At 38.6% G+C, this 22,100-nt stretch overlaps 1 protein-coding gene across 2 annotated transcripts in view; it reads left to right on the top strand.

Moving 5' to 3' along the window:
* VPS13B (vacuolar protein sorting 13 homolog B) overlaps positions 1 to 22,100 on the top strand; it is an 806,197-nt gene that overhangs the window by 708,094 nt on the left and 76,003 nt on the right. For both annotated transcript variants that reach the window (XM_047088880.1, XM_047088879.1), the window contains exons 41-43: positions 5,650 to 5,831; positions 7,117 to 7,466; positions 12,858 to 13,019. In XM_047088880.1, the coding sequence (XP_046944836.1) occupies positions 5,650 to 5,831; positions 7,117 to 7,466; positions 12,858 to 13,019 (694 nt within the window). The remainder of the gene's footprint in view (positions 1 to 5,649; positions 5,832 to 7,116; positions 7,467 to 12,857; positions 13,020 to 22,100) is intronic.

The following is a 22,100-nucleotide window of genomic DNA, read 5'->3' as shown; positions in this document are numbered from 1 at the left end:
TTTATCCCATACAGGTAGATTCTCTTTAATTCGTTGCCTGTAGATATGTAATAATTTTATCCCACCACCTTTTTAACCAGTGGTTTGCTTGATCATATGAAAATGAATGATTGGTAATGATTGTGCTTTTCCAAAGGTAGCATTTGAAGTAGAGGAACATCAAAACTGTGGGCAGGATTAAGCGATGGTACAGCATCCTGGGGCTGGGAATCCTGGGGAACCATCCCATTCTTAGGCCTGAAGGATAAAGGGAAATACCTGCCTCAGCCCACTCTCCTCTCTCCTAATCTCCTATGGGCACCTCCTGCCGGCTGAACCAAAGAACAAGCCAGAGGACAAAGCAGCTTGTTGATAGAGTCCAGTGGCAGAGAAGAGGATGAGGAATGGTGTAGAAAGTGGATCTAGAGAACAAACAAAGTAGCCAGTAACTACACACTGTATTTGGAATTTACAGTTTCCTACCCAAGTGACTGGCCCTCGAAGGAAAAAAAGGGAAGCAGAATGGTGGGCCCAGTTCTCAGGCTTTGGACCACTCTGCTATGTTCCCCTGGGTTTGGAATCAATTAGATGTCTTCTGATGGACCAGAACAGCTGTCTAATTTGTTTCCCCCTCTTACCTTCACTCCAATAACTAATTCCAGAAGTATGTGACTATGTCAAGTCACACAAATTACAGGTAATTATCATGTAGCACAGTAATCACTGTGCAAATCTTGATATATATGTCCAGTTAACTTTATTACCAGTTGTTTGATGATAATGCTAAACTCTCTTCACCTGTGCCAAGTCTTTGGTGGTTTGTTGTACATATTGCATGGTCATTTTCTGACAACATTAGAACATGTGAAAGCATATTGCTTATCAGGACTTTTTATCCCCACCCCCAAAACACTGGTTAATGGAAGAAGGCAGCTTAGGAAAAAAAGTGGCTTAAGAGTGTGTGGCTCTCTCTCCATGCAATGAAAAATTGAAACTCGGGTGAGATTTTTGGAGTACTTTCATCTTTGGTTGTGCCAAAACAAAATATTTTCTCCTACTCCCACTTTTCTCATAAAAGAGGCCACAGTCTCCTCATATTTGGTAATCTTTGAGACAATGATCACCAGCTGTTTGTTTGTTTGTTTGTTTGTTTTTTGAAGAGGAGAGGCTCTTCATTTTCCAAAGCTTTGATTGTTGCATAGACAGTGAAGAAATTAGAGAAAGAGCATCGTGATGATCAGGTCTCTGGATTGTTTCTTTCCTCTCCACCAGTTGAACTTTCTCTGGCAGAAGATGACCATGGCCTCCAGATTCTGTTCCTTTCCATTTGGCTACTTGGATATGCACTTTTAGATATACCTAAATTTGTTGAGTACCATTTTAAAACATCTTTTGACTTTCATAAACCATTTAGGTGTAAACCAAACATTCTTTGTAAGGCAGAACGTATGTTTAGCCTTCTCTCCTGCGGGGGGGGGGGGGGGCGGGGAGGAGAAGGGATGCTTGTATTTTTCCCCAGGTGTCTTTTTGAAGCCTTTTACTATTTCCTTTGAGTTGGTGATTGAACTTTATATAACAACAGGGAGTTGGTCTTTTGCTAGGTAATCCTTTTCCCCTTAACACATTCCCCATAGTATTCAGTGTTCACCTAAAGTTCCTAGGCTGATGATGTTAACATGACACAGAAATCTCTATGTCATGGTGCTTATTCTCTGAACTGTGGAAGATTCTCTTTCTCTTTTTAATGTCAGATACAAAGGAGTCCTTTACCTGAGGGCCTGTTTAAACCTGTTTTGTAAGCCATGGATTACAACCCATTTAGTGGCTCATGAAATCAATTTAATAGGTTGCAGCCTAAATTTTTTTAATAAAACAAAAAATATTGGTGTGAAAAGGACCAATATTGAATAATTTCACATATGCGAGATACCAAGAGTAGCAAATTTATAGAGACAGAGTAGAATGGTATTGCACAATAATGCAAATGTACTTAATTCCACTAAACTGTATACTTGGTTAAAATAGTCAATATGTTACATATAATAGTATATTTATAATATATTCATAATATATATTCTATAATATATAATAGTATATTTATGTTATATGTATTTTTTATTTTTAATAAACCTACCTGTCCCCCTCTGCCCATTTTATATGTATACTAGAGTATAATAAAAGTGTATTTTTTACCTTGGGTTATAATTAAAACATTTTTAAAATGATGATTCTAAGGGGTAGGGAGAACTTGATGCAGAGACACACACACCCTCCCTTGTCCTTTCTTAACCATGTAGCTCTCTCCCAGGATAGACAGAGCAGTATTTTGCAGGAGGCAGGAGAGAGGTTAGGTGAACTACTGTTGGGAGACCATGCCACATTGAGATGAATGTCAGTGTGATATTGTAAGACCCCTTTTGGGAGCTAAAAGTAATCATCAACAGTTAACGTTAAACTGAGTAACCAGTATGGTACCCTGTTTGCCAACTAGAAATAGAATTTTTTTTTCTGTTAAGGAGTGTTAGATATTATACTGAACATTTTGTATGCAGGATCTCCTTTGATACTCAGTCATTCAATTACTGTACCCATTTTACAAATGAAAAAAAACTGAGATTTAGCCAGGTGGTGATATAACTTGTCCAAGGTTGTAATATCAATGATAGAAGTGCAAGCATGTTCACAAGTTCTCTCACCCAGTTGTTCTCTGCTTAATCTCTCTGCTGTATTTTGCTATATTATAAAACTCTTCTTACTACAGAGGGATCCAGAGAAAAGCTCAAGCCTTCATCAGTTGAGTCAGATCATTGTTGAGTACCTGCACTTCTCTAGGGGTTTACCCCAGAATGGCATCCAGGGGTGAATCTTTAAGGACTATGCCTTGGTCCAAGCAATGCGTATGGATCAATCAGGACACAGACTTACTAAAATATTCCTTGTTTAAAAAGTGATACCCCTCTATAAATTACCCTTCCAGTTGATAAGTAACCTTTTGGCTAAAATGAAGATGGGCGTATGTAAAACTCTTGCCATACTTTCCACTTTTTAGAGTATTTCCACTATTCTAAAAAGTTGGGTTTCCATTAGGATCGTAGAGATATTTCAACTAACTACTGAATCTTGAGTTCTGTGTATTCCTGTTTGAGAGGTGTTACTCCTAGGAATCGCCATTTTTACTTTCCTATTTCTGCTGATTACACATCTCATAAATTATGTTTTTCCTTTTGATAATTGGATCAAAGTTCATTGTACCTAATTAAGGCAATTATACAAATACAGCTGCTCCTAATGTCCCTAAGAGGGTCATTACTCTCATATATGACTGTTGAGATCGATTTTTTAATTTTTTTAACGTTTATTTATTTTTTGAGAGACCGAGAGTGAGCGGGGGAGGGGCAGAGAGCGAGGGAGTCACAGAATTCAAAGCAGGCTCCAGGCTCTGAGCTGTCAGCACAGAGTCCAACGTGAGCCTTGAACTCATGAATCGTGAGATTATGACCTGAGCTGAAGTCAGACACTTAACCAACTGAGTCACCCAGGCACCCCAAATGTTGAGATCTTTTTAATCCTTGTGTAAGAAGTAGACATAGATAGGCTACTTTTATAGTAATGACAATGATCAAATTGAGTGTGGAAAAACTATAATTTTACTGATTCAAAATACATGTAAAGTATATTCAGATTGTGTATACCATGTTAATTTTGTTTAAGAAATTTTAATTTTGATATGACTCCAATTTTTTAGTAAGTCTGAATTTTTAAATATAGATTAGCTCAGCAACCATTTTAGTCAGGATTTTAAGATTAAAGGAATATTACTAACTACTTGAGTATGTTAGGAGTTGCTATACAAGCCTAAAAAATTATCTCTTTAAAAATGTATGTGTATATCAATTTAGAAAAAAGTAAAAAATTAATCAATTTGTTAATAATTGTAGCACATACTCATGTTTTAGCAGCCTTTTTCAATATGTTATATATAGTATCTGCTACTCTCAAGATAGGAAAATAAATCTTGGAAAATCTCAAGAGTATCAAAAATTGTAGTTGGCAAGAAGAGCGTTTCAGATAAACACCTCAAATTGTGTACTCACTATTTTAAAACTGATCTCATAGAACTCTTGCCTGGATTTTTAATAATATTTTGACTAACATTATACCTTATTTCTAACAACTTCTGAAAGTAGTTCAAATGTGTAAAACACATGTACAGCTAATACACTTTGCTCCTTCTGATTAAATACAAGTTTTAATTTTACCTAGCGAATGAAATCTGTTATTTGTAACACCACAAATAAATTCCTAGAAGGCAGTTTGGATTAGTATGCCCATTTATAGAAGTTTCAGAATATACTTAGATGCATTTCTTGGACATAGCATTTAATCAATAACAAACTGCCTCAGAGTTTGTGTTTTCTTTGTAGACACTGGAGATTTACTTACATTGCAGTAAATACCACTACGTAACTATAAACCTCTTAAAGTTAAATACCCAGTAAATGTGTTGGAATGCTCCTAGCTTTCATTTTCACAACCTCTTTCAACACTTAGCTGAAGATTCACACCCTGAGAATCTCACATGATGCACCTCACGCCATTCTGAGTTCCTCTCATGTTTCTACTCTGGCAGCACTCTGACTTTCCTGTTCCTGGGTGGTTGTTCTATTTGATAATGTTTCTAAATGTCTACATATTTTATATCACCAGTTAGACGGTGAGTTCTTTGAAAACCAAGGATTTATTTCCTTAGTTTTCCTCTCCTAGTTCTCCCTAGGATACTGTAAATCACAGTGTTTCTCCTTGAGGTTCCTCATGGACTTGGAAGCCAGGCTATGATAGCTGTAGAACAAATGTCTGGTTTGGAAAGAAGAGGGTGGAAGAGGATGAGAGAGAATGGGGCGGCATCCATTCAGTGATCCACAGTTACCAGAATGTACCTTGCCCCATCCCAATTCTCAGTTCTCATGCCTCTGCTAGCCCTGAGGCAAGGCAGCTAGGCGGCATGTTTCACACATACACCAGAAGTCAGCATGTACAAACTCTTCCCTCCTACAGATGCATTCACTGTTCCTTTTAATCTGATTTTACTTGTTTAAAATGGTGTTAGGAGGATGGGAAAGTGAAGAGAGGACCCATGCAGTATAATTGTCCATGGGCCCTTGTTCTTCTGGACATGGTCATAATTTTATAGCTCCTAGTAATTGGTGGGTGTTCAATAAAGCATATTGACTAACCCATAGCAATATGAATATGGACAATCTGAAGAAGTAAAACAAAGTGAAACATTTATGGTGACACCGACAGTAGTGGGTTTTTGAACAGCAGAGTCATGCTCCAAATTGTGTTGGTCTTAAACTAATGAAGACCAAGTTGTCCATAAATTATGTGCAATGTGGATGGAAGAAAATTGGGTTGGAGGTAGGTCAACATGACCTGGAGTTTGAGGAATCTTTGAAATTTTTCAAATAATAACTTATAGACAATAATCAGCATGAAATTAATTTTTAAGCACAAGTAGGTAATGTGAGTAAATACGGAACATTTGATGATAACATATTAACTATAGGATTACGAGTGCTAGCTTTAGAAACCCTTATAGAAAGACATTTTACATATATGGTACTGGGAAATCTAGGTTATTGATCTTCTTTTATTACTTACTTCCCACAGCTCTGCAAGTGAATCTGGTTCTCAAAGCACTTGTGACCAACTTGTAACTCCAACAGCCCTAGCTGCCTGTACCAGAGTCGACTCCTGTTTTACCCCATGGTTTGTCCCATCTCTTTGCATTTCCTTCCAGTTTGCCCACCTGGAGTTCCATCTTTGTCATCACCTTGACCAACTAGGCACAGGTACTCTTTACTTTAGCATCAGAATAACATCCACTTAATACTGTTTTTCTTGAGTGTTCTCAAGACACAATTCATCAATTTTTACCCAGAGAACTTATTTTCTTTTCAGGAAGTAAAAAAGTCGTGGATGGATTTTCATTCTGTAAATTACAGGATTAGTGATGTTTCAGAGTACGGTGATTGCTAATCCCTTCCACTACCCAAACCTCCCTCACTACTGACTGCCACCCATGTGGCAATTTTTAGAAGGGGCATTCATTTCCCCTCATGACACTGCCAAGATTAGTCTGACGTTGACTTCATGTAACAGGTGTACCCGTTACTTATTTCATATGATGTTAAACCATCATATGGCCCTGTTGTATAGATTGCCAGTAGTATTGAACTGACATGATTTTGCGTGCTTCCTAATGAGAATTTTCAAGGAAGTTACCAAAAATTGCAGGTTTTACTGTTACTCCAGTTAGAATCTTTTTGAAAGAAATACATCTGTTCCTATTCTATGTCCTGAGCCATTACATTAATGATGGGTAGATTCCAGAAGTATTGGTTATTACCTGATTGCAAAAGCATGAATACATTATACAAAACATGGGCAAATTCTCCAGTAATTGAAAGGACTGTCAATTTTACAAGTTGGTAAGGTGGAAGATTAAATTTTCCCACACACTGTAAGTGGCCTTTTATAAATTTGCTAATGTTACATGAATAATCATGCCTAAAAGTCTATACCAGACCATTCCTAGTTAGAACATTTTGATTCAGGTTTTCAACCTACGTGTAATGGAAAAGGAAAACAAATCAGATTCAAAAAATCAGATTCAAACGAAACACAGCTGCTGTTAAGCATCTTGCCTTTTCAGCAAAAAAAAAAAAAAAAAAAAAAAAGGAATTTAACCTGCTTTTTCTAACTCTCTTTGAGTCGTGTTTTTGTTTTTGAGATTTGGTTGATACAGAGCATTTCATGAAACTCTTCCTTAGATAGTTACCTCCTCCTCATTTTATTTGTTGTCTTCTGTGATAAAATTTTTGTCTGTGATAGTGAATGTAAACCTTGGACAATATGTTTGAGACATGCTGATTGAACAAGACAGTTTTGTTTGCAAATATTGAAGGTTCATAGTAGTTCATATATTACAATGCCTTTAAGAGAATCTTTGCATTTATTATACAACAAATAAAGAATTCAATCACCAAAGAGTGCATAATTTAAATGTCATCTCTTTGTTTCCGTAAAATATTGGCTCATCTCAATTGCTGTTTTTCTTGTTTGTTTTCTCAACAGCTCCACCGCAATACCTACAGCCATTTATTTCTGATAAAAATGTGCCCTCTGAACTTGAATACATGATTATTGCCTTCAAAGAGCCACACCTGTATCTTCGACAATGGAACAATAGTTCTGTCTGTCAGGAGATCCGGTTCTCAGCTCAAGCCGACTGTAAACTTCTGGAGTGCAGAAATGTCACAATGCAAAGCGTGGTGAAACCCTTCAGCATCTTCGGGCAGATTGCTGTTGCCCATGATGCAGCAGAGAAGCTGCTTGACTGCACCGTCATCGTGGACTCTATATTTGTAAACTTTGGGCAACATGTAGTTCATTCTCTCAACACTGCAGTACAAGCTTGGCAACAGGTATGCACATCCTACAACGGTTTACAGTGTGTCTGCGTGTGATCTTTTACTAGGCGCTCTGTGTTACCACTTCTAATAGTAAGTTAAGCACAAACAAAAATGGGAGAGAATGAAGAATTTGATGGGCACCATAATATTTGGGGTTTTCTCTGTTTTGGCAAAGTGATGCATGTTATTTTTCAAAGCTTTGGAGAGTATGGGTTCTCTACACATGCATAGGAGATCATGCCCACATTTTTGTGACTAATGTACCACATCTGTGTGGAAAGTAACATATTCCCAGAAATTTTTTCCAAGTATTACGGCTTTCCTTTGCCAAAGCTTCAACTTAGTTATGTATCAAATTGTCTAAGCATCCGTTGCAGAAATGAAGAACCTGTGTGAACCTTTCTGATAGCGAGCATTTCAAAGAGAAAAAGCAGTGAGAAGAAATACGTAAGCCCAAAGAGTCTTAGTCTTTTCCCCTACTATCCTGCCATTTTTCAATCAGTTAAAGACTCTTGATCGGTAATATTTTGTACTTTTACCTCTTGCCAGAAAGTAGCCATATCCAAACAGGGGATGAAGCATAAGTCTCTGCTGAACAGCATATTTAAAATGAGGAACCTGCCTGTGCCACTAGCATGAAAATAATTTCACAGAATGTTTGTATAATAATGTGCTCGGCAATATAAGAACAAATCATTTCTACTTCCTTGCCGATTGTCAGTATAATATTGTTTTTCCATAAAGTTTGTGTTGCTATCTAAGCTGAGACACTTCCCCCACATTTTGTATATGCTACCTGCATTTGTGCAGAGCTGACTCCCCAGGAGAGATGGCCCTTCATCCTGCACTGACCTCATGTAGAGAGGGGGGCGGGAGAGGGGGGCTTTGAGTTCGCTAACTTAAGAATTTTTGTGGGAATAAACTCTGTTCTTTATATGCATGAAGACCTATATAAGACTAAGGAATTAATTACCTAACATGGCACTACAATAGCAAAGGGAAAGAAGATAACACATCTGTTTTGCATTTTAAAATTCTTTTTTAAGGGCATTCCATGGTTTTCTTGTTGCAGAGGACATGCGTAAAATAAGAGCTAGTGTGATCTAAATCTTTGCAGCTGGTTCGAATAGTGATGTGAAAAAAACCTCCATGGCTCCAATTTCTGTTTTTTGTCATATTTTGAACAATGCATTTAATAAAAAACAAACCTAGAAAATATAAAGGAGTCATTGATAGAGCATTTAAACCCAGGATATTTTTGTCTTGGTATCAGGGCCATTATTAGAGGACTCATGTGTAGCAACTACTGCAAAATGGCCTTCAGAAATATCAGTTTTCTTCCAGGGTAAAAATATTCTCTTAGACATAGCTATACATATAAATAAAATACGGTGCATAAATATTTAAATGTTTTAAACCACATCAGAGTGTGAATGACTGGCTAACACAGTGCCTTGAAGGAATATTCTGAGTTTTTTTAAAAATGGAATTGTATATTTGATTAAGTAGAGCCATATGTCACGTAGCATATTGCTGACAGGTACATTCTATGAATAGTTGATTCTGATTTATACAGGGATTTGGCAATGTTAACATGAGCCACAAGAGGATATACTTCTGTAATTGTTGCTGTAATTTTCTTGTTTCCTCCCATGTCAAGGGTACTTGCCACCAAGTTTTAATGTGGTAGGCATCTAACCCTGTGTATTCTAAAGTAAATACAAAAATGCACTACTTTGAAATTATAGGACATTTGACGTTGAAATGGGTTTATAGAAGGTTATTAAGTTCATTGTTTCTAAGAAATTCTGAATGTGGTTTATTCCCTTAGTGGGGGAGCTTAATTTCCCAAGCTTGGATTCTGCTGTGTGTATAATGCTCAGATACAGTCTCATTATTGCCAATGAGAGATATGAATTTAATAAGAAAGGTGAGTTATTTGAATTTGCCACATACTTTTATCAGATTCATATCTGAGACAAGTCATTTGTATCCAGTGTGGATGGACCAGACAGTTGAAGCATGAAACAATTTGGCCTTTCACCTTTAGGTCACAAGTTCAAGATTAACAGAAGCCTTCATCAGTGTCTGATTTCTCTGGCTGTAGGTTGTTTGTTTGTTTTTTCTCTTTGGTAAATGATTAATGTTTTGTAGAACCAGATTAAGGACCCAAATGCCACTTGCAGTTTGCTTTATATTTCTATGCCATATTACACAATTGGACAAAATGACATTTTTATTTAAAAATGAAAGTTATGCTCATGTATCTTATCTTACACCAGAATGATGTCTGTCTCTGTTTTAGTTGCAAATGCCTGTACAGCACTCCAGCACAAATCTTACATGTAAATAAGTCATCTTTAATTACAAATCTGAGTGAGCATCCTGAGATTTAGACAATAATGATGTCATATAAAATGTGTACGAACTGTTTTATAATATACTAGAATTTAAGACACTCCAAGAAATACTTAAACTTATTACAGTTGTAATGAACTCCACAGATGAAGGGACAGTAGAGAAATAGTTCCCTGAGGACTTTGAGTATTCTGTAGAAAAATGTAAACAACCCCCTTGTGTTCTTCCATTTACATTTTTCTAAAACAGTCATCATTTATTAAAGGTCAGTTTTTAGAGATGAGGAAAGTAATATGATTTTTTTTTCTACTCAAGCTGCATCTGGTAACTTAACCTCTGAGTTACCAGTGGATTGATCCCAATTCATTATGAAAACTGACTTTCCATCTCAGGATATCTACCTAAGTGGGAGTTTAGAATCATATCCCTTTCTTCATGTTTGTACTCTTAGACCTAAAGGAGAGAAAAATGTTTATAAGGAGAGCAGTTTATGTTGATTATGTAGTGCTAAATGGAAAAATCTCACCAAAATAATTATACACTATGACTCCAGTTTGATTAAAGGTTTATAAACCTTTAAATATGTAAGGCATATAAATAGGATTAGATAGTATTGACTAGAATAGAAATAGGCATGACACTCCAAAGAGGAAAAATACCAAAATATTAACAGCAGTTGTTTGAGTGTAAAATTAGAGGCTTAAAAAAAATCTGTACTTTTGTATTTTCTGATTTTTCTACTGTGAACATGTATTCATTTATAATTTTAAAAATTAAATTTACTCATGTGTTTGTTTCATAAGTGTTTATCGAGTACTTATGTGTCAGGCATTATGCTGAGTACTAGAGATAAAACTGTAAATAACACAGACCTGATTCCTGCCCTTATGCAGCATAGATTCTAATGATGGAAGCAAGAGTGAACCCGAAGTCAAACAAATAATTGCTTAGTCCCAGTAGGGAAAGTGAAACAGTAGAGTATTATGTGATCATAAAATAGATGGACATGACCTGGTCTGGGGGTGTCCCAGAAGACTACTCAGAAGTAACCTGAAAACAGGAACCTGAAAGCTGAGTCGAAAGAAGTTAGTCAAGCGCAAAGGAAAAGAGGTCCAAGCAAGGGAAAGGCACTGAGGCAGGAAGGAGTTTGACGGGTTGAACAACTTGAAAGGGGGCCAACGTAGTGTTGGAGGAGCTGGAAAGCGCTCGCAGGCCTGGAGTGTAGCAAGCAAGTAGAGAGTGGCTCAAGATGCGGAAGGGGCCAGATCAGGCAAGACTTTTTTTTTTTTTAATTTTTTTTTTAATGTTTATTTATTTTTGAGACAGAGACAGAGCATGAATGGGGGAGGGTCAGAGAGAGAGGGAGACACAGAATTGGAAGCAGGCTCCAGGCTCTGAGCTGTCAGCACAGAGCCCCACGTGGGGCTCGAACTCACGGACCGTGAGATCATGACCTGAGCCGAAGTCGGACACTTAACCGACTGAGCCACCCAGGCGCCCCAGGCAGGACTTTTAAACACCACTGCTAGCCAAGCTTTGAAATCATAGCTCATGATTAAAAGCCACAGCAGAGAGTATGGTAGACAACAGATAATTGTGGGTTATAATTGCTTTGGTCTCTCTTAACCCGAGACTCTTTATTGTGATTCATGTGACTGTCAAGCAAGGTCCTGCTCCTTGAGAGCAGGGAGATTGGTGAGAATAGATGGATGACAGAGTGAGAAGTCCTCAGGGGTATTTGGAAGAGTGAGGTGTTAGGACCTCTCCATCAACTGCAGCCAGAAGGCACTGCCCACCCACTTAGGGGGCCTTGTTGACCAGGAGTGGATTCTACCTCTGAACATACCTGTTCTTGAAGAGGTTCTAGGTTGCGTCTTGATCAAGGCCGGATTCCAGTTACTTTCATCCTTAGACTCCTTGGCTCTAGGTCTCATAATCACTTAAATCACTACGTTCATGAGTAACGTGTCCCCTTTGACTCTCTCTCCCCTTGGGAAAATGGCAAATGACCAAGTGTGACATCGTGACTTTTAACTCCACAACCAGGAAATAGGAGCCAACTGGGGAAGCATCTATGACCATTACCTCCCACTGTCCACAAATTGATGGGCTAATTAAGATTTTTTTCTTGCATTCTCAACTTGAGCATCTATCCAACTATTCTTTTCATTTGCCAAAAGTATGTTTATTGTTTTTTAAGCCATAACCTAACCAGAGTGATAAAAGAGTAAGCACAGAAATGCTCCATCACTCTGCCCGTCTTTTGATATAACAGCAACCAGTGGAGACACCATTAAGTTGAGAGGGAAGGTGTCAACACAGGAACATATTACTAATTTGTTGAGCCTCAGCAGATTAATGGAAGACGTGAGCTGATTGATGACTATTAGCTGAAACAGACACCAACAACTGTTTTTCAACTAACGTGATTGCTCTTGAAAACTGCAGCTTGGCTTACACGGACTCTGGAGTTGATCTGTTTTGTGTGTTCAGCCTTTTAACAATGGAAGGAAAGTTATGGTTTTATTTACATCTCTCCCTGAGCAGATTTGCACACACACATCCACCCTCCCCCTTAAGGGATCTGGGGATGTATTACCTAAATGATCCTTGCTTTCTGTAGGGTACAAACTGTGGCTTTGGTAATTGGTCTTGATTGTCGAGTTTAGAAGGCCAGGAACATGGTAATTCTAGCCTCCAGTACTCTGCTCAAAAACGTGCACTACTCAGTACAGCATTCTTTGTAGCATGTTAATTCGTTTTAAAATGTTAAAAGTTTGAGGGATCTCATTGTTCTTTTACTCTTCTGTGTGTATGATTTATTTTGCAGGAGTATAAATCAAAACATATTCTTGGAACATTTAAGATCTCTTTAAGGTATTTTTTGTGCTTATCCTGGAAGTATAGAATACTTTGTATACCAGAGCTAATGACAACAGATCTTTTAGTGTTTCTGTGTTGTAACAATCGCCACCGGGCAGACAGCTGCCAAACATCTTGCAATTAATCTGATGCACGTTGGCTTTCGTATTCTTTTTCTTTCAGAACAAATGCCCTGAGGTAGAGGAGTTGGTCTTCAGCCATTTTGTGATCTGTAATGACACACAGGAGACACTGCGGTTTGGCCAGGTGGATACTGATGAAAATATTCTGCTGGCGAGTCTCCGTAGTCACCAGTACAGCTGGCGCTCTCACAAATCCCCACAGGTATCTGAGAAACAGCCTTGCAAGCACAGCAATTGTTAAGACTGGGGATTCATTTATTCTGCATGTGTGTGACTGTGTCCAGTTATTTCTCTTTCAAAGTCTCCCAAGGAACCACACGGTGTAGCCGCATCTGACACAAACCCAGAAAGGTTTAGAGATGGGAGCACGGCGCAACCATGTTTCTCTTGGAAGGGGACATTCTCCTGTTCAGCACAGGTGGGGGGGTGGTGCAGCATGGTGTGGTGATGATGAGGTTGGACTCTGGAGCCAGAGTTCACAGGCTTTGATCCTGGCTCTGCGTCACCTTGCTTTACTTTCTGTGCCTCAGTTTTTTCATACAGAAGATGGGAACGATGATAGTACCTGTTTTATAGGGTTGGGAGGACTAAATGAGTTGCTGTGCATAAAGGCACTAGAATAGTACTTAAGATACTATAAGCATTACATGTTGCCTATCATTATTTATGCATTTATTCCTATTTTTACTGTGTACATTCTCTGCCAGGCTTGTACTGGGCCCTGGGAATTCAAAGACAGGGAAGTCACGGTCCTTGCCCTCCAAGGACAGCTTACAACCTGTGACCACGGGGGCACTGAGAAAAGACATACCAAAGGATGTCTGTTTTCCAAGTAGTATAATTCCATTTTCCTGTCAGTTTAGATGGGAATAATTAGAGGGATATGCCCTGCAGGGATAATATGAGGATGAATTAAATACAAAGATGTGGTCTTAAATGAGTAAAAGAAATCCTAGGAAGTCATCTCAAGAATAATGTATTTCTAAAACTCTGGGTAATAAGGAAACTACTGCTTGTGATTAAAAGAAAGTCATTAGATTAGAGAACAAGTTTTCCCATCTGGTCTATAGACCAGCTTCACAATATGTTATGCCCTCAGGGTTCCTCTTGCTTTTTTTTTTTCTTTCTTTCTTTTTTCTTTCTTTTTTTTTTTCCTCCCAGTAGCTAGATTCTGATTTCTTATTGCTCTTTCATTATTGTCACACTACTAGTACAAATTTTGGAAAGATAGCTAAATTACAGTCTTATTTAAGAATATTTATTTAATTTAAAAACCACATAAATCCTTTTTTAATAGAAATTCTTAACAAAAATTTCCCAGATGAGGTGAATGTTGTACTCCTGTTTTTAAAGTGAATAGCATACCCTTGTTTTCTCATGTTTCTCTCAAGAAACTTCCAGGTTAGAGTTATTGTTTACTTGTTTGCCCTTCGTAACCTAAAGGCCAGTTTGTTTGTTTGTTTGTTTAAAAATATCTTTTTTGGTTTTTTTTATTAACTAATTGCAAAGGGGAGAACATACAGATATGTGGACAAAACCAAAAACAGCCATAATCCCAACGACTCTGAGACAACCCATGTTAAAACTTGTTGTATAGCCTTTTAGGTATTTTAAAAGTTTCCACAGTAGTTGCATTTTCATCAGTGAGCTGGTAGGGATAGGAGAAACCTCTGGGAAGGCACAGCCCTGCCCTGCACCTGTGGCCACCGCACCTACGCCCACACAGGCTCGGGCCTCAGCCCACAGAAAGCAAAGTGGAGGAAGCTTACCTCCCCTCCCAGTCCGTTGTAAGATGCACAGACCACCATGGTCCTTGGTGACCCTCAAGATTCCGGGATACTGGAGCCAGGATAAGAAGGGTGATCATAAGAGCAGCTGGCTCAGGGGTGTGGACGAACAGGAGTCTTCATGTTAAGAGACATGCGGTGTCTGCCAGCCCTACACCTTCCTATTTATATCCTTTTGCATGTTTTCAAGGTCTTTTCATATTTGTTACTAGTTTTGTTTTCACAATATCCATGTGTGGTTTGTATTATTTGTTATGCGTATGTTATAGATAAGGCGACAGAGAAATGTTAAGCTGTCGTCTGGTTGGGACTGAATCCCATATCTTTTGATTCGCCATATAGTGTTATTTCTACAACATTGTCCAGCCCTCGGTTTGGGCTGCATGATTTGTCTGCTAGCATAGCCAAGCTGTGAGGTTTCAAGAGATAGGCTGAGAAATCACTAGTCTAATACTCCACATTTACAGCTAGACTAATATGGGATTCTTAGTCCAAGTAAATCCCTTGCAAAGTCTTAAGGGTATTACCAAAAACAGTAAGAACCTTTTTATGACAAACTGGAAATAAGACAAATATCTATTAAAACTTTTTTTTCCTTTTTAATATGTAACTGCATCCTCTGAATACAAATTTTACTGAGCTACAGTCATTATAATCTTCAGGCTAAAACTTAGATCAACTTTGTTAAAAAACAACAACAACGTCTCCTTACAAAGCTCCGTAGGTTGCAGGAAGTGTGTTTTAGGACCCTCTGAAGCCAGAAGTCTTAATGGGCCCAGAGGGTCTTCATGGAATTCCTTATATCCACAATTGCAAATTCTGTTGTGTTCTAATGAGAGGTTACATCTGAGGATCAGCAAAACTAGCCATTTAGCTTCAAACTGCACCTGGAGGTAGTCATAGACTTGCAAGTGAGCAAACTGTTCCTTTTTCCAGACTCCACGTCATATCCTGCATTGCCCAGCAGGCTTGGTTTTAGGAACATTTGTGTCTACATGTTTATGCTACCTTGGGTGTTAGTCAATTCATAGTCTCAGGGAGGATTTCCAAAGTTCATAGAACTTAACTCCACTAAACAATGTAGCTTATATTGCAGAGATCAAGAAAGTGGCAATGACACCTGGAAAGGTTTCAAAGAGGTCAGCATATCTTAGAACCACACAGGAGGTTGCTAACAACAGTAAGTCCCAACAGGATGGGAAGAAACATGGACACAACCAATTCCAGAAATCCAAAGCTGACTTTAAAACTGAAAAGTTGTAAACTCTCCTTATAGTTTCTAACACATGCTCTGAGGCAGAATCACTTAAAATGCTGGATATCCCACAACAGTTGCTTGCCTAAACAAACACAGGAAGAACAAAACTAATTCCTAGGGAATAGTTGAGCATATTCAGCTGCACAATCCTATATGCCACCACAAAGGGCCCTTAAATATCCCAATTCAGTAGACTTCAGGTCAAGTTGGATGAGAACAATAACCAGCATGAGATCGGTCTTCAAAAAAGTGCTTCCCATTATATGAAGTTGAATCTAAGGACTGTAGGTGTGAGTTTATGGACCCTTTCCCCAGAACATGGGCAGCTTAGAGTCAAGAGAAGCTTTGTGTAATGTAGCCAAACTGAATATAGGGACACCTGTCAACCAGTAGGATTTGTGTATAGACTGTTCAAGTTAACTTCCTTTCCTGGTTAATAGAGAGCACTGTTGGCTAATTAAACTTGAAATAGATGTACCTCTACCTTGTGTGTAAGGAATTGCATTTGCTTTTACCCTCAAAACATGCATAATTTATAGATGAGGCATTTTTTAGAATTGCAGAATTCCAACTACCAGGGACTTAATTTAGTAATCAAGCCATCTCTCTAAGTGAAAATGGGCTATTGCTCCAAAATGGACACGATAGAAAGTTTCATAAGCTCGTGAAAAATAGCAGATATTTTAAAATGCAAACTATAACAAGGTTCAGAATTGACTTTTGAAGAGCAGCAGAGCATCTGGGACAAACTCATTAAAGCAGGCAGATTTAGTGAAGAAAATAGAAACCCTGCATTACTCCAAGGCAGAGATTGGCAAACTTTCTCTGTGTAGGGCCTGGTAGTACATATTTTCAGCTTTCAGGGCCTTCCTGTCTCTCTAACAGCTGTTCCGCTCTGCACAAAAGCAGCCATGATGAAAGACTGGCTGTGTTCCAATAAACCTTCATTTATAGACTATGAAATTTAAATTTCAATAATTTTCACACATCACGAAATTGTATTCTTCTATTTTTTTTCTGACCATTTAAAAATGTAAAAACCATTTTTAGCTCACAGGCTGTACAAAAATAGGCAGTGCACCACATTTGGCCCACAAGCCATGGTTTGCCAGCCCTGCTTTAATGTCTCTCAGTTGACAAAACTCCACACGCTAAAGGCTTTGATATTCAGTTGTTTCACTCTGACCTAAATACGATTTCTATCACTTGAAAACTTGGCAAAATGTTTCTGAAATTGAGAAATTACAGGTAATTGTTTAAATCTAACACATATAATCAACCTGTACTCCCTACGTAATAGTAAAATGTGTTTATTTGACTTCTTCGGGGCCTGTATAGAGAGAAAGTTCTCCAGTTCACTGTTTGTATATAAAAATATTTTAGAGTGAGATCTTACCATTTTTCTCCTGTCTAAAGGGAAAGTTATAGGTTTTGAGTATCCACCTATCTTATGGAAAGTCCAGCCACTTGTCAATTTCATTAACTAGACTGTAATTCTTAGTCACTTACCATTCTTTCCATGTCCATTTCTATAATGCATACGCATACACATATAAAGAAAGAGTATGTTCCTTGTTGTCACACTCAGTTTTAAAAAATGAAAAGCACACTTAGGGAGACAAGGAAATATTCTGTTAGCAAAACTGTTTAAAGTGATAAATTTTTCAGCTGTTTGCTTTAGCTATTGTATGGCACATGGCATGCATGTTGAAGTTTGTCCAGAAGGTGCAAATGAAATTAATACTTCCTTTCTAGAAAGCAATTTGATAAGAAGCAGACAAGCTATTAAAATGGTCATAACCTTCGACGGAGTAAATCCCCTACTAGTAATCTACTCTCAAGAAATAATCCAGATTAAAATGAAGGCTTAAACACACACACACACACACACACACACACACACACACACACACACACAATGTTTATCACAATTTTATTTACAGTATCAAAAAAATTAAAAACCAAAATATTTACTTTTAAGGCAATAGTTGAGTAAAAGCTAATATAGTTGTATAATAAATTATGGGGCCTTCAACTTTTAACAAAGAAAGAGGAAGTGCTATCATATCCTTTCAGTCAATAAACAGAACATAAATTTCTATATATGTAGTATGATCTTAGCAATATAAGAACAAATGCACAGAAAATACTGGAAGGAAATATGTCAAAATGTTGCCAGTGGTTGCATCTGAGTGGTAGATTAAGGTGATATTTTCCGATTTATTACATTTTTTTATATAGGTCTCAACTTTTTTAAATGAGGGATATAGGGGCGCCTAGGTGACTCACTTAAGCATCCAGCCCTTGATTTCGGCTCAGGTCACCACCATCTTGCAGTTTGTGAGATTGAGCCTCGCATCAGGCCCTAAGGTGACAGCATGGAGCCTGCTTGGAACTCTCTCTCCTCTCTCGCTCTCTGCCCCTCCTCCAACTCACCCATGCTCTCTTTCTCTCAAAATAAGTAAATGAACATTAAAAAAAAAAACGATAATAAAATACAGTGAGGGATATAGATTATTAAAGCAGAGAGAAGTAGAAACCCTGCAAAAATTTATACATAAACTAAAAGGAATTTCAAATACTAACAGAAGAGCGGCTGTCTTGCAGACTACATCTCAAGCATTGCTAAATAATGCTTTAATTATTATAATTTGCTGTCCAAAAATCTTTATAGCCTCTCCATTATCTATTAAATATCCAAATTATCTGGCATCCACTAGGTCACTCACAAGCCCTCCTTTCTGCCATTATTTCTTTCTAGCTGCTAATTTAGTCTCCTTCCCTCCCATTCATTTTTAATCAATAAATGTTAATTTGTTGTGACCTATTGTGTGTAATTAAATATGTTCCTTTTTGTAAAGAACTTACTCTCTAATGAGGGAGTCAGAAAAGCAAGCAAATTTCTATAGCCACAATCAGTATCTATCAGGATATTTTGAGCTAGTCCAAGACAGGAAGAAATGATGGGTAAATGAATTAAAACAATAGCCATAAGGAAGTAAAGTGAGGGATTCAGAAAATACAGTCCATTGCTTCTGGATATGGACAGTGTCTTCAAGGGAACTCAAAAGAAAATGTTTACAGATCTCATGTGAGGATGAGAATCTGCCAAGGCTTCCTGGCGGAAGGCATATTTGTATTGAATTTTCGTGTTGAAGTTAGAGTTAGTTAGGCAGTGAAGTGAGGGCGGTGGTGGTGTTCCAGATAAAGGAATCAGCATGTGTGAAAGCCGCAGCAGCATGACACAACATGGCGCGGAAGGACAACCGGGCTGATTTGACTGCGGGGTAGAGTATATGTGTGAGACTGCGAGAGGGCCCCATGAGGGCTGGTTAGCTACGTTAACCAGCTTTGATGCTGTCTTACGGCAGTGGTGACACAAAGGCAGGAGAAAGTACCTATTGGAAGAGGTCAGAGTTGGCTTTCCGCAGAGGCTGGGTTTGAAGGTTGAGTAGACGTTGGCCCGGTGAACAATAGTGGGGAAACAAACGAGGCAGAACCAGGGAGATAGGTATGTATATATAACTAGCACATCATGTTCCAGGGAATTCGGCTTTTGTTCAGAATAACTCAGGCGTGGAAATTGTGTGCCCCACTGAAGAGATGTGTGTTGGTAAATGGGCTCTTTGGTGCTGATGGGGAAGCCCCAATATGTAGGGCTGACTAATTTGAAGGTTGTGAATATTCCCAGCACAGTCGATCTTAAGCTATCAGTGATGTAATGACCAGCTCACAAAATTCCTGAATGTTCAGAAATTCTTTTTCACAAACGAGTAGAACCAGCTTCAGTACACCCCCGTTTGGAGAAATTATGTTCCGAAGAGCCTGGCAATCCATTTTGAGGAGATACACCTGTATGTGATGGGCAACTTTTGCCTACTTAAGGGCTTTAACTAGAAGGATCACAGGATCACAGTTGCATCTTGGAAAGATCCCTGTGGTGTGGTTGAAAAGATAGCCTGGAGGAGATTGAGAATGCGAACTGACAGTACTGTGGACTTTGCTGCAGAGCCCAGCAGTGACAGAAGTGATAGGCACTGAGCCAAGACAGAGGAGAAGTCATAGCTTGGTGTGAATGTTTACCAAACTCATCCTTCTGTGAATAATAGCTGTAAATTCTGAGCAAAACACGAATACTCCTACCTCTGGAAACTGAACAAAGGCAGGCAGATTTTGGAGGGTATTCAAAACGTGAGCAAGTGATCTGCAGAGTGAATTCCCTATTTTTTGTGGCTTTGCCTTGAAGGCAACTGCAGTTGGTTCATTACAGGGGTAGCCCATCATCTCTCTGGCCCAAGGTACCAGGGGAAAGAGCTCAGGCCACCAAGGCTGCTAGGGAGTGAGGAGGAAACCTTTGGAAAGGGGAATGCCAGAAAGTGGGAAGATAATTTGGCTCATCTGTCAGCTGACTGCTGAACCACATGTGCATGGGGAAGACTGAAAGCAGCCCGTACCCAGGGCTTAAAGAACTGGACTAATCTCAGCTGCCACTTGCCCAGGTGTGAGAGTTTTCAGATGGATTACTTTTAAAATCAAAAACCTTTAAACTGTGGAGCAATTATAAGAAAATCCAGAGTCTCCACCACAGAACATTTACAGTATCCAAAATATAAACCAAAATTATTTGGCAGATCTCAGGAATCTCAAAAAAAGAAAGAAAATGTAGTTCAATATCAAGAGAAAAATAGTTAACAGATGCCAACACTACGGTGACCTAGAGGTTAGAATTACCAGACATAGACTTTAAAGCAACTATAGCAAAGGTGAAGTAATTTTACAGATTAATTAAGGTCCCAAGTTAGTTGATTTTTAATTAATCAAAAGAGAGCTTTGTGTGGACATGACTTAATCAGATAAAAGCCCTAAAATAGGGACTGGACCCTTTTGTGGGGAGAGAGAGACACACACATATGCTCCTGCTGGCCTTGAAGGAAGCAAACTGTCATGTCGTCCCTGCCTTTGAGGAGGCCATGGGGCAGGGAGCTGCGGAAAGCCTCCACGACCTGCAGGTGGTTGCCAGTCCCAGTTGTTAGTAAGTCAGAGCCCTCATCCAGTAGCCACAGGGGAGTAGATTCTGCCAACAACCTGAGTGCACTTGGAAGCGAATCCTTCTCTGCTTGGAATCCTGACCCACAGACAGAGTGATGGTAAATGTATGTTCTTCTAAGCCGCTACATTTGTGGCAATTTGTCATTCAGTGATAGAAATATAATACAACATGACAGAAGAAAAACGTCAGTAAACTTGAAGATAGATCAGTAGAAATGATCCAGCCTGAAAGAGAGAGAGAGAGAACATTTCAAACAAAATGAGTCGAACTGCAGGGACCTGTGGGACAATTTCAAAAGGTCTAACAAATGAGGAATTGCAATCCAAGGATGCAAGGAAAGTGAGAGCCCAGGACCACAGAAAGAAAAAGAAAAAATAATATCTAAAAATGTCCTAAGTTTTCTGAAAGATAGAAATTTGCAGACCAAAGAAGCTCAGAAAACTCCAGACATTTCAAAGAAACTCACACTCATGCACCTCATAAATAAACTATTAAAAACCAAAGATAAAGAGAAAATCTTGAAGATTAGCTGGAGGAAAACTGTAGGGGAAACAGTAACAATGAACTTCTCTTTAGATATCCCAGAGGCTAGAAGACAGTGGAACAAAATCTTTAAAGTGCTAGGAGAAGGTTTACACGGGAAGTGATCTGTTTGGAAGCTATTTGGGAGTTACAGTCACCAGGATTCGGTTATTGGTCATGAAAGGGAAGGGCCAAGTTTGACTCTGAGGCTTCAGACTTAGGGGACAAGTTGGTAGTATTGCTGTTGGGCCAAGACAGGGAACTGGGTAGAAAGAAGACAGGAACTGAGGGTACAGAGGATGGAATAGGGTATGAGAGCACGACACAGTGATTCTAAAATCCATTTTGGACACATTGAGTTTTGGATTCCCTGGAAGGGCAGAAAGGATGATCTATTAGAAGAAACACAGATTTGAAGCTATAAATGCCTGGATTTCACTCCTAAGGTTTGTTAGCTATATCAGACTGGAAAAGTTTCTTAATTCCCTGGAGCCTCAGCTTCCTCTTCTGCAAAATCAAGAGATTTTTGTGACTATCCCATGAAATATTATAGAGTGACTAGTAAATTACAAACTCAGTTCTCTATAACCAAAGGTTCCTTTCCTTCCCTTCCCTTTCCCCTTCCCCATTCTAACAAGACATCCAAGTGACCATGTAGAGTAGGCA

This window comes from Lynx rufus, unplaced genomic scaffold, assembly GCF_022079265.1.
Source record: "Lynx rufus isolate CCGP_SWC_20201006 ecotype Redwood Valley unplaced genomic scaffold, mLynRuf1.p SCAF_26, whole genome shotgun sequence".
In the NCBI taxonomy this organism is placed as follows: domain Eukaryota; kingdom Metazoa; phylum Chordata; class Mammalia; order Carnivora; family Felidae; genus Lynx; species Lynx rufus.
The sequence above is the reverse complement of the archived record's forward strand: the minus strand, read 5'-3'. Positions and strand labels throughout refer to the sequence as shown.